Raw genomic sequence first — 26,564 nt, forward strand, 5'->3', positions numbered from 1 at the left:
GCAGTGGAAAGAACCCGTTTGTTGAACGGGCACAGCACACAAAATGAACAATATCAGATGACAACACTCTGAAAAGATGACAAGTTCAGAAAGTCTCTCTTGGGGGTGGTGGCTCTGTTCTCAGTCCCTCCGGGGCTGGGGCAGCTGCTGCAGCCACAGGGTGCAAACTCTCGCTGTTCCCAGGGCCCAGTCCAGAGCAGGTTCCAGTAGGTCCAAAACAAGGGAAAGGAGAAACAGCCCAGGGAAAATTTGGACTGCTTAGCTAAACTAACTAATGAGCAGAAGCTAAAAGCAAGAACAAAGCAAGAACGAGAGCAAAGAGCCAAGCAAAAAGCAAAAGCAGCACCACATACTGCCCTGTGTCCTACCAGCTGTGGGGAGGCTGATAAGAAACCAAAACAAAACTTTCACTCCTCAGAGCCAGTCTTGAATGCACAGAACACAATATCCAGCATAAACAGAACACACAAACGGGGATACAAGCATCATAACATCACCCTAGGACAAATATTCACGTTAATATTTGTGAAATGACAATGATAAACAGGAGAATTGATACAGCCTAACTTTCTGACATCACACACATAATATTCATGTGAATATCTGTAAAAAGCCAGTGATAAACAGGAAAATTGATACAGCATAACTTTCTGACATCACACATATAGTATTAATTTTAATATTTGCTAAAAGCCAGTGATAAACAGGTGTTTTCCCAGCACTGACCCTGTCCTTTCCCCCCTGTGTGTGCAGGGAGATCCTGCAGGAGATCCAGCGGCTGCGGCTGGAGCACGAGCAGGCGTCGCAGCCCACGCCCGAGAAGGCGCAGCAGAACCCCACGCTGCTGGCGGAGCTGCGCCTGCTGCGGTAACGCACCGGGGTGCTGGGGTGCACTGGGGTACTGGGGTGCTGGGGTACACTGGGGTACTGGGGTGCTGGGGTACACTGGGGTACTGGGGGACACTGGGGTACTGGGGGACACTGGGGTGCTGGGGTACACTGGGGTACTGGGGTACACTGGGGTGCTGGGGTACTGGGGTACACTGGGATACTGGGGTACTGGGGTGCTGGGGTACACTGGGATACTGGGGTACTGGGGTACACTGGGGTGCTGGGGTACTGGGGTACACTGGGGTACTGGGGTGCTGGGGTACACTGGGGTGCTGGGGTACTGGGGTACACTGGGGTACTGGGGTACTGGGGTGCTGGGGTACACTGGGATACTGGGGTACACTGGGATACTGGGGTATTGGGGTGCTGGGGTGCTGGGATAGCGGGGTACTGGGGTACTGGGGGACTGGGATAGCGGGGTAATGGGGTAATGGGGTACACTGGGATACTGGGGTGCTGGGATAGTGGAGTACTGGGATAGCAGGGTACTGGGTGCTGGGATACTGGGGTACCGGGATAGCGGGGTACTGGGGTACTGGGACAGCGGGGTACTGGGGGGTACTGGGGGACTGATATAATGGGGTACTGGGGTGCTGGGGTTCTGGGGGTACTGGGATAGTGGAGTATTGGGGTACTGGGGTACGAGGGTACTGGGGTACCGGGATAGCGGGGTACTGGGGCAGGGGGGCACTGGGGTACGGGGGTACTGGGATACTGGGGTACTGGGATAGCGAGGTTCTGGGGTACTGGGGTAATGGGGTACTGGGGTACTGGGATAGCAGGATACTGGGGTACTGGGGTACCGGGATGGGCTACTGGGTTACCAGGATGGGCTACTGGGGTGGGCTACCAGGATAGTGGGATACTGGGATACTGAGGTACTAGGATAGCGGGGTACTGGGATAGCAAGATAGCGGGATAGCAGGATACTGGGATACTGGGATAGCAGGATACTGGGATAGCAGGATACAGGGATACTGGGATACTGGGATAGCAGGATACAGGGGTGGGCTACGGGGATACTGGGATGGGCTGCTGGGATAGCAGGATGGGCGAATGGGATACTGGGATGGCGGGATACTCGGGTACTGGGATAGCAGGGTACAGGGTACAGGGGTACTGGGATAGCGGGATACAGGGATACTGGGGTGGGCTACTGGGATACCAGGATGGCATAGCGGGGTACTGGGATGGGCTGCTGGGGTACCAGAATGGGCCACTGCGATAGTGGGATAGCGGGATACTGGGATAACAGGATAGCGGGATACTGGGATAGCGGGATAGTGGGGTACTGGGATAGTGAAATAGCAGGATACAAGGATACTGGAGTGGGCTACTGGGATACCTGGCTGGGCCACCAGGATATCGGGCTGAGCTACTGGATTGTGGGGCTGGGCTACTGGGCTGGGCTACTGGGACACTGGGCTGGGCTACAGGGACACTGGGCTGGGCTACGGGGACACTGGGCTGGGCTACGGGGCTGGGTTACCGGGCTGGGCCATCTCACACTCGGGGCCGAGGCAGCCCCTTGAGCCCCTCAGGGGTCAATAAAGACTTCCCTGCCTTGGTGGGACAGCTCAGGGAGGAGTTTGAGTTTGGGCACCAGGGACCCGTGGGACTGGGCATGGTGTGGGTGATTGTCTGTGAAACAGCTTTGCTGCCCTGGGAAACACCTTTAGTGCCTGAGAAACAGCTTTACTGCCCTGGGAAACACCTCTACCCCTCTGAGAAAACACCTTTACTGCCCTGGGAAACACCTTTACTGCTGTGTTTACTCCTCTGTGAAAACACCCTTACTCCTTTGAGAAAACACCTTTACTCCTCTGAGAAAACACCTTTACTCCTCTGAGAAAACACCTTTACACCCCTGAGAAAACACCTTTACTCCTCTGAGAAGCACCTTTATTCCCTTGAGAAAACACCTTTACACCCCTGAGAAAACACCTTTACACCCCTGAGAAAACACCTTTACTCCTTTGAGAAAACACCTTTACTCCCTTGTGCAAACACCTTTACTGCCCTGTGCAAAGTAGGCGTTTTACCACAATTATACTTATCTTTACAACAAAGTGACTTTAACATTACACATATAAAATTTATTGTAATAATTTATTTTAAATTTTAATGATAATTTATTTAAAATTTATTTTAATTTGTGAAAAGCCAATATAGCCAATATTATAATGTATAATAATAGTAATTATTATTATTAGATAATTATATTAGTTATTTCCCTAAGCTTAATTAACAACAGAAGAAAATCCCATATCTTTATGACAAAGTGACTTTAACATTACACATATAAAATTTATTTTAATAATTAATTTAAAATTTAATAATAATTTTAAAAATTTATTTTAATATTTGCAAAAAGCCAGTATTATAATGTATATTGGTCATAATTATTATTTTTGTTATTATTATTAGATACTTATCTTAGTTATTTCCCCAAGCTTAATTACCAACAGCAATAAAAAACCAGATCTTTATAACACTTACTTTAAAAATACACATATAAAATTTATTTTAATAAATTATTTTAAATCTATTTTAATATTTGCAAAAAGCCAGTATTAAAATGTATAATAATTATAATAATTATTTATTATAATTACTGATTATTATAATTAATTGGAATAATGTGTATATAATGTAAGCCAATATTATAATGTACAATTATTATAATGTATTATTATAATGCATTATTATAATTAGAATTAATTATAATAATGTATATAGAATGTAGGACAATATTATAATGTATAATAATTGTGATAATGCATTATAATTATTTATTATTAGGATAATTATAATAATGTATGTATAATGTAAGCCAATATTATAATGTATAATCATTATAATGTATTATTATAAATTTTTATTAATATAGTTGATTATAATAATGTATATAGAATGTAAGCCAATATTATGATGTATAATAATTATTATAATACATTGTAATTATTTATTACTATTTTTATTATAATGTATATATAATGTGAGCCAATATTATAATGTATAATTATTATTATAATGCATTATAATTAATAATTTTTATTATTATAATGTATATATAATGTAAGCCAATATTATAATGTATAATTATTATTATAATGCATTATAATTAATTATTATTATTATATATGTAATGTGAGCCGATATTATAATGTACAATAACAGTAATTATTATTATTAGCTACTTAGATGAGATAACATTCCACAAACACATGAAAACACCACCTAGTACAAACATACCAACCATCAGCACTCAGTGCCTGAAGGCAGCGTGGGCCAGAGCCAAAATGAAAGTAATAATTAAAAAAAAACCTAAATCCACAACCAAAGAATGCACACACCCTAAAAACAGAGCCAAAGGGAAACCACACTGAACAGGTCTTAAAGATGTAAAGTAGTTAAAGGAAAAAATTGTGTTTGCTGTACATAAGAGTCTGTGGATAATAATAATAGTAATAAAAGTAATAGTAGTAATAGTAATAGTAATAGTAATAATAATGAATGTGGAAATATTCCAGTTTTCTGTCCTTTAACAAACATCTCCTGTTCAAATTCCCACAGCGTGCCAGTGCCAGAGAAACACCCAGCGTGGTTAATATTTGTTATATTAAATATAGAAATGTATATTTATATTTACATTATATAATTATATTATACAGTTCTATTTATATATTTATATAGAAATATTTATATTTATATATGGAATATAGAAATATTCCAGAGGTTTTTGTCCTTTAAAGAACAGCTCCTGTTCAGATTCCCAGGGTGGATTGTCCATAGTGTGCCAGTGCCAGCACCCAGGGTGTTTAATATTTGTTATATTAAATATATTAAACACCCAGCACCCAGGGTGTTTAATATTTGTTATATTAAATATATAAATAATGATAATGATAGTGATAACAATATCTCTAACATTATTACTATTACTCTTATTATTTTGAATATGTAACTATTCCAGAGTTTTCTGTCCTTTAAAGAACAGCTCCTGTTAAAATTCCCAGTGTGGATTGTCCACAGTGTGCCAGTGCCACAGAAACACCCAGGGTGGTTAAAATTTGTTATATTAAATATAGAAATGATGATGCTGATGATGATGATGATGATGATGATGATGATGATGATGATGATGATGAAGATGATGAAAAGTAGTAGTAGTAGTAGCAGTAATAATAATAATGATATTCCTGAGTTCTTTAAAGGACTCTTTTTGTGGATTGCCCACAGTGTGCCAGTGCCAGCCTCAGGGTGGTTAAAATTTGTTATATTAAACCTATAAATTAATAGTAATAGTAATAGTAATAGCAATAGCAATAGCAATAGCAATAGTAATAGTAATAGTAATAGTAATAGTAATAGCAATAGTAATAATAATAATGGAATATATAAATATTCCATAATTTTCTGTTCTTTAAAGAACTCTTTTTGTGGATTACCCCCAGTGTGCCAGTGCCAGCTCCAGGGCACTCAGAGCCTCCAGGAGGTGACATTCTGCCCTGGCTGGCACATCCTGGTGTCCCCAGAGTGTGACACAGGGCTGGCACATCCTGCTGTCCCCTCACTGTGACACAGGGCTGGCACATCCTGGTGTCCCCAGGCTGGCACATTCTGGTGTCCCCAGACTGGCATGTCCTGCTGTCCCCACACTGTGACATAGGGCTGGCACATCCTGGTGTCCCCACTCTGTGACACAGGGCTGGCACATCCTGGTGTCCCCAGACTGGCACGTCCTGCTGTCCCCACACTGGCACATCCTGGTGTCCCCACACTGGCACATCCTGGTGTCCCCACACTGGCACGTCCTGGTGTCCCCACACTGGCACATCCTGCTGTCCCCGCACTGGCACGTCCTGCTGTCCCCACACTGGCACATCCTGCTGTCCCCTCACTGTGACACAGGGCTGGCACATCCTGCTGTCCCCAGGCTGGCACATTCTGGTGTCCCCAGACTGGCATGTCCTGCTGTCCCCACACTGTGACATAGGGCTGGCACATCCTGCTGTCTCCACACTGTGACATAGGGCTGGCACATCCTGGTGTCCCCAGGCTGGCACGTCCTGCTGTCCCCACACTGGCACATCCTGGTGTCCCCTCACTGTGACACAGGGCTGACACATCCTGGTGTCCCCACACTGGCACATCCTGCTGTCCCCGCACTGGCACGTCCTGCTGTCCCCACACTGGCACATCCTGCTGTCCCCTCACTGTGACACAGGGCTGGCACATCCTGCTGTCCCCAGGCTGGCACATTCTGGTGTCCCCAGACTGGCATGTCCTGCTGTCCCCACACTGTGACATAGGGCTGGCACATCCTGCTGTCCCCACACTGTGACATAGGGCTGGCACATCCTGGTGTCCCCAGGCTGGCACATCCTGGTGTCCCCTCACTGTGACACAGGGCTGGCACATCCTGGTGTCCCCAGGCTGGCACGTCCTGCTGTCCCCACACTGGCACATCCTGCTGTCCCCACACTGGCACATCCTGGTGTACCCACACTGTGACACAGGGCTGGCACGTCCTGCTGTCCCCACAGTGGCACGTCCTGGTGTCCCCACACTGGCACGTCCTGGTGTCCCCACACTGGCACGTCCTGCTGTCCCCACACTGGCACGTCCTGGTGTCCCCACACTGGCACGTCCTGCTGTCCCCAGGCTGGCACGTCCTGCTGTCCCCACACTGGCACATCCTGGTGTCCCCACACTGGCACATCCTGGTGTCCCCACACTGGCACGTCCTGCTGTCCCCACAGTGGCACGTCCTGGTGTCCCCAGACTGGCACCTCCTGCTGTCCCCAGACTGGCACGTCCTGCTGTCCCCAGACTGGCACATCCTGCTGTCCCCAGTGTCCCTGCAGGCTGGCAGTCCCTCAGCCCGGGCCGTGGCTCACTGTGTGTGACACAAAGCCCAGCCTGGCTAAGCCTGGCTTTGAGCCGCTCTTTATCCGTCACCACTTTCCTGTTTTAGACCAGCCCAGGCCGAGCCGCGGCTCTGGAACAGCTGCAGAGATTTGTGCAGCACGGAGGGAAGGGAAGGTCGCTGCTGTCACCTCCTGCTGTCACCTGGCTGTGCTGCAGGGGACGGGGCCTGGCTGCTGGGGCTCTGCAGAGAGATCTGGGTCCCCCTCTCTCCTTGGGAAAAACACCGATCACTCGTTTTTAACATTTAAAAAGTAATACTTAATTAATTAATTTTTAAAATTAATTTTATATTTATTTTAAATCAATTTAAAATTTTATTTTGAATGTTACTTTAAATTAATTTTTGTCTAATGTTATATTTATTTAAAATTAATTTTAAATGTTATTTAAAATTAATTTTAATTTAATTTTATACGTATTTTAAATAAATTTAAAATTTTATTTTAAATGTTATTTTAAATTAATTTTTGTCTAATGTTATATTTATTTTAAATTAATTTTAAATGTTATTTAAAATTGATTTTAATTTAATTTTATACGTATTTTAAATTAATTTTTAATTTTATTTTAAATTAATATGAAAATAGTTTTAAATTTCTTTTAAATTATTTTTAAATTGTATTTTAAATTAATTTGAAAATAATTGTAAATTAATTTTAAATTAATTTTACATTTTATTTTAAATAATTTTAATGTAATTTCATTAATTTTAAAAATAATTTTAAAGTAATTTAAATCTAACTTAATTTTTAATTATTTACTATTTAATTTAATATTAATAAATAATTCCTAGCTAATTATTTATTTGCTATTCAATAATTTATTATTAATAATTAATTACTATTTAATAGTAATAAAATGGTTATAAAAATATCAATATAATTAGAGTAATAATAATTTGAACAATTGGGATTTAGGACAATATGAGACAATAAAAACAAAGAGTTACGGATGTCTGGGTACCTTTTCTGAGCAAAATAAGCCCGAAAAAGGCCCCACGTTAACAGAGGATTAACCCTTAATAAGAATAACCTGTTGCACATTCATGCACCTCATCCATGATGCATAAATTCCATATAAATTCCATTCAAACACAGGATTCTGTCTGGGCAGTGTCAGCTCCTTCCTCTTAATCCTAACCGCATCTCCAGGGCTGAGCAAGGCAGGAAGAAATTAATTTCTTCTGATAAGGGAGCAATAAATTCTCTTTCTCTGAAAGATTCAGGTGTCCTGTGGCTGCTATCTCAGTGAGAGTATCTCATTCCTCTCTTTAAAAAAGCATCTTACATAGCATAGTTTCTATTTTAACATTATGTTATAACCTAAAACTGTATTTAACACACTACCAAAAAAACGAATACAGCATAACCTTCTAATGTAACACATGTAATATTCATTTTAATGTTTGTGAAAAGCCAATCATAAAATGTGCATTTTTCACATTTCCTGCCCTCCCATTTCCCTCTCTCTGCTCCCCAAAGCTCCTCCTGCTCAGTCTGGGCTCTGCAGGATGCTCAGAGACAGAAAAATGTGGATATGTATCCATATAAAAGTGTATTTTTCTCTGCAGCTGCCATGGCTGGGGGCAGAAGGGAATTGTCACCTCCAGTGCTGGATTTCAGGGTGACTTTCACAGAGGAGAATTCCCTCCCTGGCAGCTCTGACACAGCCTGAGTTTGTCTCTCCTCTCTCTCTCCCCCATGTCCCTGGCACAGGCAGAGGAAGGATGAGCTGGAGCAGAGGATGTCAGCCCTGCAGGAGAGCAGGAGAGAGCTGATGGTGCAGCTGGAGGGGCTGATGAAGCTGCTCAAAGTAAGGAACCAAAAGCACAACTTCCTTCCTTCCTTCCTTCCTCCCTTCCTTCCTTCCTTCCTTCCTTCCTTCCTTCCGCCACTTCCGCCACTTCCGCCACTTCCGCCACTTCCTTCCGCCACTTCCTTCCGCCACTTCCTTCCTTCCGCCACTTCCTTCCGCCACTTCCTTCCTTCCTTCCTTCCTTCCTTCCTTCCTTCCTTCCTTCCTTCCTTCCTTCCTTCCTTCCTTCCGCCACTTCCTTCCGCCACTTCCTTCCGCCACTTCCTTCCGCCACTTCCTTCCTTCCGCCACTTCCTTCCTTCCTTCCTTCCGCCACTTCCTTCCTTCCTTCCTTCCGCCACTTCCTTCCTTCCGCCACTTCCTTCCTTCCGCCACTTCCTTCCTTCCGCCACTTCCTTCCTTCCGCCACTTCCTTCCTTCCTTCCGCCACTTCCTTCCGCCACTTCCTTCCGCCACTTCCTTCCGCCACTTCCTTCCGCCACTTCCTTCCGCCACTTCCTTCCTTCCTTCCGCCCCTTCCTTCTGCCACTTCCTTCCGCCACTTCCTTCCGCCACTTCCTTCCGCCACTTCCTTCCTTCCGCCACTTCCTTCCGCCACTTCCTTCCTTCCGCCACTTCCTTCCGCCACTTCCTTCCTTCCTTCCTTCCTTCCTTCCTTCCTTCCTTCCTTCCTTCCTTCCTTCCTTCCTTCCTTCCTTCCTTCCGCCACTTCCTTCCGCCACTTCCTTCCGCCACTTCCTTCCTTCCGCCACTTCCTTCCTTCCTTCCTTCCTTCCTTCCTTCCTTCCGCCACTTCCGCCACTTCCGCCACTTCCGCCACTTCCTTCCTTCCTTCCGCCACTTCCTTCCGCCACTTCCTTCCTTCCGCCACTTCCTTCCGCCACTTCCTTCCGCCACTTCCTTCCTTCCGCCACTTCCTTCCTTCCGCCACTTCCTTCCTTCCGCCACTTCCTTCCTTCCGCCACTTCCTTCCGCCACTTCCTTCCGCCACTTCCTTCCGCCACTTCCTTCCGCCACTTCCTTCCGCCACTTCCTTCCTTCCGCCACTTCCTTCCGCCACTTCCTTCCGCCACTTCCTTCCGCCACTTCCTTCCTTCCTTCCTTCCTTCCTTCCTTCCTTCCGCCACTTCCTTCCGCCACTTCCTTCCGCCACTTCCTTCCGCCACTTCCTTCCGCCACTTCCTTCCTTCCGCCACTTCCTTCCTTCCGCCACTTCCTTCCTTCCGCCACTTCCTTCCTTCCGCCACTTCCTTCCTTCCGCCACTTCCTTCCTTCCTTCCGCCACTTCCGCCACTTCCGCCACTTCCGCCACTTCCTTCCTTCCGCCACTTCCGCCACTTCCTTCCTTCCTTCCGCCACTTCCTTCCGCCACTTCCTTCCTTCCGCCACTTCCTTCCGCCACTTCCTTCCGCCACTTCCTTCCTTCCGCCACTTCCTTCCTTCCGCCACTTCCTTCCTTCCGCCACTTCCTTCCGCCACTTCCTTCCGCCACTTCCTTCCGCCACTTCCTTCCGCCACTTCCTTCCGCCACTTCCTTCCGCCACTTCCTTCCTTCCGCCACTTCCTTCCGCCACTTCCTTCCGCCACTTCCTTCCGCCACTTCCTTCCGCCACTTCCTTCCGCCACTTCCTTCCGCCACTTCCTTCCTTCCTTCCTTCCGCCACTTCCTTCCGCCACTTCCTTCCGCCACTTCCTTCCGCCACTTCCTTCCGCCACTTCCTTCCTTCCGCCACTTCCTTCCGCCACTTCCTTCCTTCCGCCACTTCCTTCCGCCACTTCCGCCACTTCCTTCCTTCCGCCACTTCCGCCACTTCCTTCCGCCACTTCCGCCACTTCCTTCCGCCACTTCCTTCCTTCCGCCACTTCCTTCCTTCCTTCCTTCCGCCACTTCCGCCACTTCCTTCCGCCACTTCCGCCACTTCCGCCACTTCCGCCACTTCCTTCCGCCACTTCCGCCACTTCCTTCCGCCACTTCCTTCCTTCCTTCCTTCCTTCCTTCCTTCCTTCCTTCCTTCCTTCCTTCCTTCCTTCCGCCACTTCCTTCCTTCCTTCCGCCACTTCCTTCCTTCCTTCCGCCACTTCCTTCCTTCCTTCCCTTCCTTCCGCCACTTCCTTCCTGCCTTCCTTCCTTCCACCACTTCCTTCCGCCACTTCCTTCCGCCACTTCCTTCCTTCCTTCCGCCACTTCCTGCCTTCCTTCCTTCCCTCCCTCCCCTGGGCTCCCTGCTTTGCTGCCACCCCCTAAAAACCCTCCCTGAGTTTGCCAAAAGCCATTTCCGTGCCAGCTCTGTGCGGGGTGCAGGGGGTGAAGGTTCCTCCGGGCTTTTTGTGGGTAAAACCTGCAGAACCCCAGATCTAGGGAGGTTTGAAGGGGTTTGGCTTGGTTCCTGGGCTCTCCACTGTGGTTTGTGTGGGTAAAACCTGCAGAACCTTAGGTCTGGGGGTGTTTGAAGGGGTTGAGGTTGGGACCTGTGGTTCAGCGCTCCCCAGTGTGGTTTTTGTGGGTAAAACCTGCAGAACCCCAGATCTGGGGGGGTTTGAAGGAGTTGGGGTTGGGACCTGTGGTTCAGCGCTCCCCACTGTTGTTTTTGTGGGTAAAACCTGCAGAACCCCAGATCTGGGGGCGTTTGAAGGGGTTGAGGTTGGTACCTGGGCTCAGCACTCCCCACTGTGGTTTTTGTGGGTAAAACCTGCAGAACCCCAGATCTGGAGGGGTTTGAAGGAGTTGGGGTTGGGACCTGTGGTTCAGCGCTCCCCAGTGTGGTTTTTGTGGGTAAAACCTGCAGAACCCCAGATCTGGGGGGGTTTGAAGGATTTTGGGTTGGTACCTGGGCTCAGCACTCCCCACTGGCACTGGGAAATAAATGGGGAGCAGGGCAGGGGGTGAGTGAGGGTCCCAGTTGTGGCTTTCTCTGGGTCTGGGTTGAAGGCAGGAATTCCAGCCCCTGGTTCCATCCTGGGCAGGAATTCCAGCCCCCGTCCCCATCCTGTCCCACACCTGAGCACAACACACTTGCCAAGTTTGGAATTCTGCTTTTTCCTGAAGCCAGTTCAATATCCCACTCAAATCCCCTTTTCCCCCTCTGGAGCCCTGCAGATGAAATCTCTTCCAGAAGAACATCTGTTCCTCTGGAGCTGGGGGAATCCAAAACTCAGAATTCCCTGCCAATGCAGCTTTGCCTGAGCATCAGAAATTTGTGCCTGGTTTTCAGTGTGAGCTGGGTTTGCCCCCTTTGTTCTCCTCCCTCAAACCCAGCTACAAATTCAGCTGCAGCAGAACTGCAGGGAATGGGCAAAAAAACCCAGAAGATCAGCCAGAACATCCCTGTCCCCTGAGCTGTGCCCATCAGAACCTCCTGAGCCCAGCTCTGCTCCCTCAGGCCTGTAAAAGCCCTTGAACGGGGATTTGAAACGCCTTCAGCAGGCACAGCTGGGCCCTCACTGCCCCTGCTCCGCTCTGCTGGGGATGGGCTCTGTGCCCTGCCCAGACTTTTAATAGAAATTATTTTTATACTTTTATATTTTCGGAAAGCAAGCTGGAGGTTGACTTCCTGCTTATTTTTATTTTATTTTTTATTTTTATTTTTATTTTTATTTTTACTTTTATTTTTATTTTTAGGAAAAGCAAGCTGGAGGTCGAGTTCCTGCTTATATTTCTATTTCTATTTCTATTTGTATTTATATTTATATTTATATTTATATTTATATTTATATTTATATTTATATTTATATTTATATTTATATTTATATTTATATTTATATTTATATTTATATTTATATTGCCCCAGGCAGCTCCTGGCTCTATTATTTTTTAATTATTTTAAGGGATCTTAATATTTTTTTTTTTTTAATTTAATTTAATTTCATTTCATTTCATTTCATTTTAATGTATTAATTTATTATTTAATTATTTTGCTTTGTTTTATTTTATTTATTTAATAATTTCTTATTTTTATTTATTTTTATTTTAATTATTTATTAAATTATTTTAAAATAATTTTCAATATTTTAAGGGATTTAAATTATTTTTTAAATTTCAATTTATTTATTATTTTATTTTAATTAACTTTTTTCTTTTAATTATTTTAAAGTTATTTTTAACTTCTAAAATTATTTTAAGGGATTTAAATTATTTTATTTTAATGTATTAATTTAATAATTTATTTTAATTTAATTTTTATTTTAATTATTTAAAATTATTTTAAGTATTTTAAGGGAATTATTTTAAGCTGCAAGTCCCCCAGCGTGCTGAGCTAACAATACCATTTCTCCCAAGTACTTTTGGCACCTTTTTCTCATGGTTGGTGTCAGGATCCCAGCCCGGCCCTGCTGCCCCAGGCTCTGCTCTGTTCCTGATGCTGCTCTTTATTTCCAGCTCTCCTTCTCAGTGCTTTTAGCCCTGCCAGACACGATTTTCCCCCGCCAGGTTTTTGCTTCTCTCCTCACTTGGAGCTCCTCAGAGCTGTTCATCAGCTGTTAAGCTTTTATGGGGATTTTTTTTTTCCATTTTCTTATGCAGTGTTTTTTACATTTTTAATGTAAACGCCTTCATTTCGCCGTTTAGGGCTGGATTCAGCCCCGCTTGCCTCAGAGTTTGGGGCCTCAAATTCCTCCCTGAAGGGAAGGAAAGTGAGGAAAGATCCTGGAGGTCAAGGGGCAGCTCTGACGCTGATCTCTGGGACAGGGACAGCAGCCAGGGAAGGGCTGGAACAGGGAATTTGGGGTGGATTTTGGGAAAGGCTCATCCCCAGAGGGTGCTGGCCCTGCCCAGGCTCCCCGGGGAATGAACACATCCCCAAACCCTGCAGAGCTCCAGGAGGGTTTGCACAGCCCAGCCAGGGATGGCCAGGGTGGCATTTGGGGATTTGGGGGGCTCTGGGCAGGGCAGGAGCTGCGGGAGGGTCCTGGGGGTCCCTCCCGAGCCAGAATGTTCCATGGTTCCATCTGTGCAAGGCCATCCAGGGCTGTCCCCGAGGTTCAGCCACTGTCCCCACGCTGTGCTGGTGGCACTCGGGGCAGGCAGAGGCCCTGGATGAGGTCTCTTGCAAGCAAAACCAGTCCTGGTGCTGTGATTTCTGTGTTCTGCTTCTGTGATTTCTGAGTGTTCCTATTCTGTGATTTCTGACCCTTCCCATTCTGTGATTTCTGAGTGTTCCTATTCTGTGATTTCTGACCCTTCCCATTCTGTGATTTCTGGCCCTTCCTATTCTGTGATTTCTGACCCTTCCTATTTTGTGATTTCTGACCCTTCCTATTCTGTGATTTCTGACCCTTCCCATTCTGTGATTTCTGAGTGTTCCTATTCTGTGATTTCTGACCCTTCCCATTCTGTGATTTCTGACCCTTCCCATTCTGTGATTTCTGACCCTTCCTATTCTGTGATTTCTGAGTGTTCTGGTTCTCTGATTTCTGACCCTTTTGATTCTGTGATTTCTGACTGTACCTTTTCTGTGATTTCTGACCATTCTGTGATTTCTGACCATCCCCATTCTTTGTTTTCTGACTGTTCTAGTTCTGTGATTTCTGATGGTTCCCATTCTGTGATTTCTGACCATTCTGTGATTTCTGACCATCCCCATTCTGTGATTTCCAACTGTTCTGGTTCTGTGACTTCTGACTTTTATAGTTCTGTGATTTCTGACCACTCTGCGATTTCTGACCACTCTGTGATTTCTGACCATTCCAGTTCTGTCATTTCTGACAATTCTGTAGTTTCTGATTTTTCCCATTCTGCGATTTCTGATCATTCTGTGATTTCTGAGTGTTCCCATTCTGTGATTTCTGACCCTTTTGGTTCTGTCCTTTCTGACCATTTTGTGATTTCTGACCATGCTGTAATTTCTCACCATTGCCATTCTCTGATTTCTGACTGTTCCCATTCTGTGATTTCTGACCATTCCAGTTCTGTCATTGCTAACCATTCTTTGATTTCTATCTGTTCCCATTCTTTGATATCTGACTATTTCTGGTTCTGTGATTTCTGACCATCCCCATTCTGTCATTTCTGACATTTCTATGATTTCTGACCATTCCCATTCTGTAATTTCTGATCATTCTGTGATTTCTGACCATCCCCATTCTGTCATTTCTGACATTTCTGTGATTTCTGACCATTCCCATTCTGTAATTTCTGACCATTCCAGTTCTGTGATTTCTGACCATTCTGTGATTTCTGGCCATTCTGTGATTTCTGACCATCCCCACTCTGTGATTTCTGACCTTTCCCATTCTGTGATTTCTGACCATGCTGGTTGTTTGTTAGGTTTAGGGTTAATTGACCCCTTACCTGGGGTCCTGCCCTGCTGTTCCTGGCCCCTCACAGGGCCCTCCCCAGCTGCTGCTATCGAGGCAGGGTTCGGATTTCTGAGTGTTCCCCACAAATCCTCCCTTGGCAGTGCTGACCCTTCCAGTTCTGGGAATTTCTGCAATCCCAGACTGGGCTGGCAGGGAATCTGGGGCTGCCCCTCCATGGAAGTGTCCATGGCCAGGATTTACAGGGCTGGAGCCCCCTGGGATGGTGTCTCCAGGTGGGATCTCAGGGATTTCCCCACCAGAACCATCCTGGGGCTGTGGCTCCATCCCCCATTCTTCCATTCCCTCATTTCCCCATTCCCTGCTCCCCACAGCCCCCCTGGCTGTGCTGAGGGTCCCTGGGGACCCCTGGGTGCTCTTTCCATGGAAATCCAGCACACAGATCCCATTTCCCTCCTGCATTTCCTCCCTGCCCATTTCCATGGATATCCAGCACACAGATCCCATTTCCTCCCTGCCCATTTCCTCTGTGATTTATCCAGCACACAGATCCCATTTCCCCCTGCATTTCCTCTGTGATTTATCCAGCACACAGATCCCATTTCCCCCTGCATTTCCTCCTGCATTTCCTCTGTGATTTATCCTGCACACAGATCCCATTTCCTCCCTGGCCATTTCTTCTGTGATTTATCCTGCACACAGATCCCATTTACCCCTGCATTTCCTCCTGCATTTCCTCTGTGATTTATCCAGCACACAGATCCCATTTCCCCCTGCCCATTTCCTCTGTGATTTATCCAGCACACAGATCCCATTTCCTCCTGCATTTCCTCCTGCATTTCCTCTGTGATTTATCCAGCACACAGATCCCATTTCCCCCTGCATTTCCTCCTGCATTTCCTCTGTGATTTATCCAGCACACAGATCCCATTTCCTCCTGCATTTCCTCCTGCATTTCCTCTGTGATTTATCCTGCACACAGATCCCATTTCCTCCCTGCCCATTTCCTCTGTGATTTATCCTGCACACAGATCCCATTTCCCCCCTGCCCATTTCCTCTGTGATTTATCCTGCCCTGCTCAGCCCCAGCCCTGCTCACAGGGATTTTCACATCTGTGCTCAATGCCAGGGCCTCGTTTTTCAAAGCAACAACTCTTTTTTTGTGTGTGTGGTGTGGAGGTGATTGAAGATCTTCTCCCTGAGCTGGGTCCCCATCTGGTCCCGCTGCTGGTGGGAGGCACAAGTGGAAATTTGGGATGTGGGGATGGCCAGGCCCCACACCTGCTAAAAACCACCAAAACCACACCTGAAGGAACCCCAAATCTTGTCCAAAACCCCCAAAATATCTTCTCAAACCCTCAGAATTGTCCCCCAGGCTGGGTGGGAGAGCAGCTCCCAGTGGTCAGCAGGGTGAAACTGCTTTAAATTAAGGGAAGGTTCTGGTTAATCCTGCTCAGATGGGAGATCAGCAGGGGAAGGGTGATAAACGGGTTCATGGATTTCCAGGCCAGAAGGAGCTTTTATCCCAGGGTTTTAATGCCATGACCTGGATTTCTGGGGGGCTGCAGCAGGGTGCAGGGAAGGGCTGGGATTGGCATGGACGGGGGTCAGGATTCCTGCCCATTCCAGTTCTGTGATTTCTGACTGTTCCCATTCTGTGATTTATTCATCATTTATTCATCATTTATTCATCCCAGGGTCACAGCCCTGCTGGCTCTCGTCTGCGAGAGCACAAAATCCATGGAAATGTCTGAATTCCCAAGGCAGCTCTGGCCTGGGTGACATTTTGCTCATTCCCAGCAGTTCTGCTGCAGCTGAAGGCAGGATGTGCCTCCACCAGCCCTGCCCAGTCACATCTCCCTGCTTCAAAAGGGGACAAATTCACCTGAATTTCACCTTTTTTTTTTTGTACTGAGACATTCCTGCAGTGCGGGAGCTGCTCTTTCCCTGCTCAGCATCCCTGCTCCTTTTTAATTATTTTATTTTATTAATTATTTTAATGGAATTGTATTTTATTTTATTTTTAATATTTTATATATTTATATATATTTATATATATATTTTATATATTTTTATATTTTTAACATTTTATATATTTTATATAATTTTATATATTTTATTATTTTTATCATTTTATATATTTTTATATATTTTATATATTTTTAAAATATTTTATTTTTTATTTTTAATATTTTATATATTTATATATATTTTTATATATTATTTTATATATATTTTAAAAAGATTTTTAATATTTTATTTTATATTATTTTATTTTATTTTATTTTGTTTTGTTTTGTTTTATTCTATTCCTATGCCCTCCCAGCCCTGCTTGCTCTGCCCTTGGCAGTGCCAGGGGAGCTGACCCGGGGGCATCCTGAGCTGCTGGGGCTCTGTGCTGCCCCTTTTGTGTGTTTGGACACTCCCAGGGGCACCCCCAGACTTTATGGGATGGATTTGCGGTCTGTTGGATGTCTGGAGCAGAATTTGTGGATCATGGCACGGTTTGGGTGAGGAGGGAGCACAAATCCCACCCAGAGTCCCCCTGCCATGGGCAGGGCACCTTCCCTGTGCCAGGCTGAGCCCATAAATAAATAAATAAAATAAATAAATAAAGCCCAAAGGAGCAGAAACAGCCCTGGGTGTCCCCTCCTAGCCAGGGAGCCCTGCTGGCACCCACTGTGCCCACCACCAGAGTGGGACAAACGGGACAAATAGTGGGATAAAAGGGACAAACAATGGGACAAATAATGGGAGAAATAATGGGAAAAATGGGACAAATAATGGGACAAATAATGGGACAAATGGGACAAATAATGGGACAAATGGGACAAGTAATGGGACTAATGATGGGACAAATGGGAGAAATAATGGGAAAAGTGGGACAAATAATGGGAAAAATGGGAGAAATAATGGGACAAATGTCACCTGTGCTGCCCCTCAGCCCTCGCAGGTGCTGGCGCCGTGTCCTGTCCTCTCACTGGGTGTTGTGGGTGAAATCATCATTTTCACACCATGACTGACCTTTCCTCTCTCTCTCTCCGCCTTTCCCCTCCTCTCCAGGAAGAAGAACAAAAGCAGGCAGTAAGTTGACTTCACCTTGTAGGTGATCTGACTTTTTTTTTCTCCCCCTTCGTGCATGAAATCCATTTTCTGTTAATTGCCTTGTCTGCAAATGAGCCCCGGGGATGGAGGGGGGGCTTTTCCTGCCCGGGATGTGGAGCAGAGCCTCCCCGAGCACGGCTGTGTGTCTGTCTGTGTGTCTGTCTGTCCCGGAGCTATCCCTTCTCCCTTTCCAGGGAATTTCATTGCCACAGGGCAGCGCTGCCGCGGCTTTTGTGGAATCGTGCACAGGAGCGGGGGTTCTCATTTCTGGGAGGGTTCCACGAGCTCGGAGAGCTTTCCCGCCTCTTCAGGAATCCTTTAATTTGCCTCCTTGCCACACATGCGAGCCCACGCAGGAAAGCTAATTAATGACTTAATACTGCGGGCACGGCTCCATGGCCCCTGGAGGGGGCGAGGGGAGGAACGGCTGGGCTCTGCTGCGTTCCCGTGCTCGGGATGCGCTCCAGAGGGAGCCCTGCTGCTGCTCCCGGCGCTGCCAGATGTGTGCGGCAGGAGCTGCGCGGCTGCTGCTCCCGGCGCTGCCAGATGTGTGCGGCAGTGTGGGATCTCAGCACCTCAGGACGGAGGTGCAGAGTGGCCGAGACCACCCTTGGGGGGCTCAGGAATCCTGGAATGTTGCCAGAAGCGTCTGGTGGCTGGACTTTGATCCTACACAGGAGATGAGACCTGTATGAGGACTGGGAGGATTTCACTGGGTGAATGGTGAAGGGATAAGTTAGTTAAAGTGTAAAACACAGGGTTTAGGATTTTGGTACAGGGGGGTCTAAAGAAGTAAGATGGAGGAATTGGGGCGTGTCCTGTTCTTCTTCTTCTTCTTCTTGGCCTCCATCTTCTGTGGTGGTGGTGGCACTTTGGGATTGGTCATTACTAAAAGTGCACCGGTTAATAAGGGTAGAAGGTATTGGGGAGAAAAATGATAAATATTGTACACGTAACTTCGGGTATAAAGATAAGTGACCGCCCCGGGGGCTCGCAGTGTGCCCATGGCTGGCTTGCTGTGCAGACCTCTGTCGGGCTGAAAGAAAATCTTTTAGATAAACAATTAATGAACACCAAGACCGAGACAAGATCAGAAGTCTCTCCTCGTCCTTTGAAGCGTCAGCTCTCCAAGGCCATCCCTGGGCCTTTCCAGGCCACCTAAACAGCTCACAGAAAACCTTACACGGCAGGAGCTGCGCGGCGTTTCCGAGCAGTCCTTTGCCCCCAGAGCTTTGGTGGGCGTAAATCCGTGTGCTGTTTCTCACAGACGTAAAACTGCGCGTTGGATATATTGCTGGCGATTTTTGGGGCTCGTTTTTGTGGGGGAATAGACATTTTGGGGCGGCAGTTATTGGTGGGAACACTTCGGTTTTAAGTGGCCTCGGTGATTCCTGGGTGGGTTTGTGTTGCTGTGGCCAGGCTGGGGTGGTGCTGAGTGGGCACCTTGTACCCAGCTCATCCTTGGGGAACCCTGGGATGTTTGGGTGGGAAGGGGCCCCAAAGCTCACCCAGTGCCACCCCTGCCACGGCAGGGACATTTCCACCGTCCCAGGTGCTGCAAACCCTGTCCAGGCTGGCCCTGGGCACTGCCAGGGATGCAGGGGCAGCCCCAGCTGCTCTGGGAATGCCAGCCCAGCCCTGCCCACCCTGCCAGGGGAGGATTTGCCCTGTGTCCCACCCAAAGCCCTCCCTGGGTGTGGTATTTTATGGGGTCCCTGTCCTTGGAAGGAAAGAAGGAATCTGACTCTATGTTCTTAGAAGAATATAATATAATATAATATAATATAATATAATATAATATAATATAATATAATATAATATAATATAATATAATATAATATAATATAATATAATATAATATAATATAATATAATATAATATAATATAATATAACATATAATATATAATATAATAAAATATAATAATAAATACTGTAACATAATTTCCCTATTATAATATAAATTTTATCTATTATTACATAAAATTCTATTATTTTAATTATATCTAATAATTATTATATAAAATTAAATTAATTACATTAATTACATTAATTTATTAAATTAAATATAACAGTATAATATATATTATTTATTAATATATTATTATTTATGAATTTTATATTACTATATTTATATATAATAGGAATACTATATATTATTATATAATATATAATTATATAATATATAATTATATAATGTAATACATAATTTATATTGTATTATATTATATTATATTGTTTTTATATATCATATATAAATATATATTATTATGTATTATTGTATTATATTACATTACACTACAATATATATAATATAATATAATATAATATAATATAATATAATATAATATAATATAATATAATATAATATAATATAATATAATATAATATAATATAATATAATATTATATTATATTATATCATATCATATCATATCATATCATATCATATCATATCATATCATATCATATCATATTGAAAGGATACTTACAGAAGGCTACAAATAGTGATAATTCAAAACTCCTGACTCTCTCCAGAGTCTGACACAGCCTGACCCTGACTGGTCATTAAGTCAAAAATAATTCACATTAAATCAATGAACAATCACCTGTTGGACAAACAATCTCCAAACCACACTCCAGGGCAGCAAAACCCAGGAGAAGCAAATGAGATGAGAATTGTTTTCCTCTTTCTCAATTTCCAGGAATCCTGGGCAAGGGGATTTCTCAGAGGACGTGGTGGTGACCCCTGGGTTTGCTGGGGCTCTGGCAGGAGGGGTTCGGTTGGGATTTGGGGTGTTGAAGGATCCCCCTCCCCTGGCAGTGATCTCTGCAGGGCTTTGTGTCAGCCCCGTGCTGCTCTGCACTGTGGCTGTAGGAAAAGGGGAAATACCAGATCATGGAAGAAGCTGAGCGCTTTTAAATCCCTTTTCCCCCCGGAGCACTGTGTCAGGAGGAGCCAAAACTGAAATAACATCAGCACAGTGACATTCCATCGGCGCCCAGCCCTCTGGAGCCGGGGATGCAGGTGCCTAAGCTGGCTTGAGGCTCAAAAAAGGGCAGATTTGGGACGACCAAAGGACACAATTCTGGTCTGCAGGAGTTGAAATTTGACATCCTGCCTTTGCAAGGCCTGGAGCCGCTCCCTCCTGGCTGGGAAGGGAAGGTTGGGAATCCCAGGAAATGCTGAAAATCCCAGGAAATGCTGAAAATCCCAGGAAAAACTGTAAATGTGCAGCCTGGGAGAGTTGGGAATTTCAGGAGGGGCTGAGAAATCCCAGGACAGGCTGGGAAATCCCAGGACAGGCTGAGAAATCCCAGGAAAAGCTGAGAAATCCCAGGACAGGCTGGGAAATCCCAGGACAGGCTGAGAAATCCCAGGAAAAGCTGAGAAATCCCAGGAAAAGCTGAGAAATCCCGGGAGAGGCTGGAAATCCCCTCTGGCTGAGAAGGTGCAGGTTTCTTATAGTTTTATAAGGGGGGGTTTTAGTTTAAGATGAATGGTTTGGGGAGTTTTTTGGGGGAGATTTAATTTTTTAATTGATTTTTTATGTTTTTATGTTGGTTTTTTATGTGTTTGTATTTTGGGGTATTTTATTTGAGGCATGTTTGAAGTATTTAAATGTTTTGTTTGGGGTTTGTAAATGGTTATTTGGTGCTTGAGGTGTGAATTGTGGTTGGGGTTGTGTTAGGATTGGTTGTAGGGTTGGTTTTGGGGGTTTTTTTGTATTTAATTTTAATTGTAGGGTCATGTTTTATTTGGTGTTTGTGGTTGGGGTGGTGTTAGGGTTGGTTTTGGGGTTTTTTTTTGTATTTAATTTTAATTGAAGGGTTATGGTGTTGGTTTTTGAGGTGGGAATTGTGGTTGGGCTTGTTTTAGGATTGGTTGTAGGTTTGGTTTTGGTTTTTCTGTATTTAATTTTAGCTGCAGGGTTATGATTTATTTGGTGTTTGTGGTGGGAATTGTGTTAGGATTGGTTGTGGGGTTGGTTTTGGGGTATTTTGCATTTAATTTTAGCTGTAGGGTTATGTTTTATTTGGTGTTTGTGGTGGGAATTGTTGGGGTGGTGTTAGGATTCGTTGTGGGGTTGGTTTTGGGGTTTTGCAGTATTTAATTTTAATTGTACGGTTATGTTCATTTAGTGTTTGTGGTGGGGATTGTGCTTGTGGTTGGGTTAGGATTGGTTGTAGGGCTGGTTTGGGAGTTTAGCTGTATTTAATTTTGATTGTAGGGTTATGATTTATTTGGTGCTTGTGGTGGGAATTGTGGTTGGGGTTGTGTTAGGATTGGTTTTGGGTTTTGTTGTATTTAATTTTAATTGAAAGGTTTGGTTAATTGGTGTTTGTGGTGGGAATTGTGGTTGGGGCGGTGTTAGGATTGGTTGTAGGGTTGGTTTTGGGGTTTGTATTTATATTTACTTGTAGGGTTGTGTTTTATTCAGTGTTTGTGGTGGGAATTGTGGTTGGGGCGGTGTTAGGATTGGTTGTAGGGTTGTTTTAGGGGTTTGTTTTATTTAATTTTAGTTGTAGGGTTATGTTTATTTAGTGTTTGTGGTGGGAATTGAGTTGGGGTTGTGTTGGGATTGGTTGTAGGGCTGGTTTGGGGTTTTTTATTTAATTTTAGTTGTAGGGTTATGTTTTATTTTGTGTTTGTGGTGGGAATGTTGGGGTGGGATTGTGTTAGGATTGGTTGTGGGGTTGGTTTTGGGGTATTTTGTATTTAATTTTAGCTGTAGGGTTATGTTTTATTTGGTGTTTGTGGTGGGAATTGTGGTTGTGTTAGGATTGGTTGTAGGGCTGGTTTTGGGGGCTTTTTGTATTTAATTTTAGTTGTGGGGTATGCTTTGTTCAGTGTTTGTGTTTGGGATTGTGTGAGGATTGGTTGTAGGGTTGTTTTGGGGTTTTGTTGCATTTAATTTTAGTTGTAGGGTTATGTTTATTTGGTGTTTGTGGTGGGAATTGCTGGAGTGGTGTTAGGATTGGCTGTAGGGCTGGATTTTGGATTTTTTGTATTTAATTTTAGCTGTAGGGTTATGCTTTATTCAGTGTTTGTGGTTGGGGTTGTTAGGATTGGTTGTAGGTTTGGCTTTGGGTTTTTTGTATTTAATTATAGCTGTAGGGTTATGTTTTATTTGGTGTCTGTGGTTGGGATTGTTAGGATTGGTTGTAGGGCCGGTTTTAAGGTTTTGGTTTCTTTAATTTTAGTCGAAGGGTTATGTTTTATTCAGTGTTTGTGGTGGGAATTGTGGTTGGGGTGGTGTTTGGATTGGTTGTAGGGTTGGTTTGGGGTTTTTTGTATTTAATTTTAGCTGCAGGGTTATTTTGTGGGTTGCAGGGTTGTTTTGGTGTTTTTGTATGATTTTGTGTGGTGGCTGTGCAGGGGGGAGAGGATTTGGTGCCACATGGTCAGGGCTGAGCTCCCATCAAGGCTTGGGCAGCTTCTGTTCTGACCTGGGCCCCAGAGAGCCTTGGTGTGATGTCACAGCCCTGCGGTGATGTCACAGCCCTGGGGTGATGTCACAGCTCTGGTGTGATGTCACAGCTCTGGTGTGATGTCATAGCCTTGGTGTGATGTCACAGCCCTGGGGTGATGTCATAGCCTTGGTGTGATGTCACAGCCCTGGTGTGATGTCATAGCTCTGGTGTGATGTCACAGCCCTGGGGTGATGTCACAGCCCTGAAGTGATGTCATAGCCTTGGTGTGATGTCACAGCCCTGGGGTGATGTCACAGCCCTGGAGTGATGTCATAGCTCTGGTGTGATGTCACAGCCCTGGGGTGATGTCACAGTCCTGGGGTGATGTCATAGCCCTGGAGTGATGTCATAGCCTTGGTGTGATGTCACAGCCCTGGGGTGATGTCATAGCCTTGGTGTGATGTCACAGCCCTGGTGTGATGTCATAGCTCTGGTGTGATGTCACAGCCCTGGGGTGATGTCACAGCCCTGAAGTGATGTCATAGCCTTGGTGTGATGTCACAGCCCTGGGGTGATGTCACAGCCCTGGAGTGATGTCATAGCTCTGGTGTGATGTCACAGCCCTGGGGTGATGTCACAGTCCTGGGGTGATGTCATAGCCCTGGAGTGATGTCATAGCCTTGGTGTGATGTCACAGCCCTGGGGTGATGTCATAGCCTTGGTGTGATGTCACAGCCCTGGGGTGATCTCATAGCTCTGGAGGGACAGAGCTCCGTGTGATGTCACAGCCCTGGACTGATATCATTGCCCTGGAGTGATGTCACAGCCCTGGAGTGATGTCACAGCCCTGGAGGAACAGAGCCTGGTGTGATGTCACATCCCTGGTGTGATGTCATCACCCTACTCTGATATCATAGTCCTGGAGTGATGTCATAGCCCTGGAGTGACATCACAGCCTTGAAGTGACGTCACAGCCTTTGAATGATGTCATAGTCCTGGAGTGATGTCATAACCCCAGTGTGATGTCATAGTACTGCAGTGATGTCATAACCCTGGAGTGATGTCAAAAACCCCTGTGTGATGTCATAGCCCTGGAGTGATGTCATAGTCCTGGAGTGATGTCATAGTCCTGGCGTGATATCCTGGAGGAACAGAGCTCAGTGTGATGTCACAGCCCTGGTGTGATGTCATAACTCTGATGTGATGTCATAGCCTTGGTGAGCTGGGATGGGTTAGTCCTGCTCTGGGTTAACTGGGATGGGTTAGTCCTGCTCTGGGTTAACTGGGATGGGTTAGTCCTGCTCTGGTTAAACTGGGATGGGTTAGTCCTGCTCTGGGTTAACTGGGATGGGTTAGTCCTGCTCTGGGTTAACCTGGGGTGGGTTAGTCCTGCTCTGGGTTAACCTGGGATGGGTTAGTCCTGCTCTGGGTTAACTGGGATGGGTTAGTCCTGCTCTGGTTAAACTGGGATGGGTTAGTCCTGCTCTGGTTAAACTGGGATGGGTTAGTCCTGCTCTGGGTTAACCTGGGGTGGGTTAGTCCTGCTCTGGGTTAACCTGGGATGGGTTAGTCCTGCTCTGGAGCAGCAGAGAGCCCTTGGATAGATTTAATCCTGCTCTGGATTAAGCTGGGATGGGTTTAATCCTGCCCTGGAGCCGAAGGGAGCCCTGGTTTGCATTAATCCTGCTCTAGAGCAGCAGAGAGCTCTGGTTTGGGTTTAATCCTGCCCTGCAGCACTAGACACCTCTGGTTTACATTTAACCCTGCCCTGGAGCAGCACAGAAATTTTCCAGCCTGGCAGGGGCCTCAGGCCCTGTCTCTCCCCAGGCTGGGCACGAGCCAGAGCAGCGCTGCCCCATTCATCCTGCTCTGATGCACATTGCTGGAACATGAGTGACACCTGGATCACTCACTGACACAGGCTGGGTGTGTTCTCTGCACTGTCTGCAATGCTGCCAGGGCCACAGAGCTCAGCCCAGAGCAGCAGGAATGTCCCAGAGCTGCAGGAATGTTCCAGAACAGAGCAGGAATGTCCCAGAACAGCAGGAATGTCCCAGAACAGAGCAGGAATGTCCCAGAACAGCAGGAATGTCCCAGAACAGAGCAGGAATGTCCCAGAACAGAAGGAATGTCCCAGAGCAGCAGGAATGTCCCAGAGCAGCAGGAATGTCCCAGAACAGCAGGAATGTCCCAGAGCAGAGCAGGAATGTCCCAGAACAGCAGGAATGTCCCAGAGCTGCAGGAATGTCCCAGAACAGCAGGAATGTCCCAGAGCAGAGCAGGAATGTCCCAGAGCAGCAGGAATGTCCCAGAACAGAGCAGGAATGTCCCAGAGCTGCAGGAATGTCCCAGAACAGCAGGAATGTCCCAGAACGAGCAGGAATGTCCCAGAGCTGCAGGAATGTCCCAGAACAGCAGGAATGTCCCAGAGCAGAGCAGGAATGTCCCAGAACAGCAGGAATGTTTTGATATCTGTGGTATTATCATTGCAGACCATCTACCACTTTATGCCACCCTTTGTCCCCTTTTCTGAAGATCTTGTGGATGTGTTGATGGCCTTTCTCACTTCTCTTCCGCGTTGCCACAAATTTTTTGCTGCCTCATTTGGGGACAGTTGAGCCTCTGGCAGTTTTGTTTCCATCATTGAGAGATCCCTGCCATGCCTGTAGAGATGTTCCAGCAGGATTTGATTTGTTTCTGCAAGGCCTGCCTCTCCTTGCTGTGTTTTTTGTCCCTGGGAATCGTGACGCTGCTGCTGGGTTTGGCAGGGCAGAATTCCAGAATGTTCTCCTCTGACGTCTTTTCTTTGGGCAAGGGCTGGAAGTGGTTAAAGGAGCGGCCTGGTGGCGTCCAGGATGTGAAATATTTATTGCTTCCCTGCTGGATTTCACAGCCCTGCTGGCTCTGGTGAAGCAGTGCTGGCTGGACTCAGCACTCCCTCCATCCATCCCTCCATCCCTCCATCCCTCCTTCCCTCCATCCCTGACCCCTCCTGCTGGCCTGGAGCACCCAAACACACCTGTCTGCCGTGGGATTTATTGCTTCCCTGCTGGATTTTCCAGCCTGCAGGCTCTGGTGGAGCAGTGCTGGCTTGCAGTGCTGCAAGAACTGGAGGAAGCGCAGGCAGCGCTCAGTGTGACCCAGCACTCCATCCC

General features: G+C 45.9%; 1 protein-coding gene across 1 annotated transcript in view; it reads left to right on the forward strand.

Moving 5' to 3' along the window:
- DTNB (dystrobrevin beta) overlaps positions 1-26,564 on the forward strand; it is a 147,691-nt gene that overhangs the window by 68,423 nt on the left and 52,704 nt on the right. The window contains exons 15-17 of the mRNA XM_059467613.1: positions 754-867; positions 8,541-8,637; positions 17,956-17,976. Coding sequence (XP_059323596.1) covers positions 754-867; positions 8,541-8,637; positions 17,956-17,976 — 232 coding nt within the window. The remainder of the gene's footprint in view (positions 1-753; positions 868-8,540; positions 8,638-17,955; positions 17,977-26,564) is intronic.

This window comes from Ammospiza nelsoni, chromosome 3 (genome assembly GCF_027579445.1).
Source record: "Ammospiza nelsoni isolate bAmmNel1 chromosome 3, bAmmNel1.pri, whole genome shotgun sequence".
Classification (NCBI taxonomy): Eukaryota; Metazoa; Chordata; class Aves; order Passeriformes; family Passerellidae; genus Ammospiza; species Ammospiza nelsoni.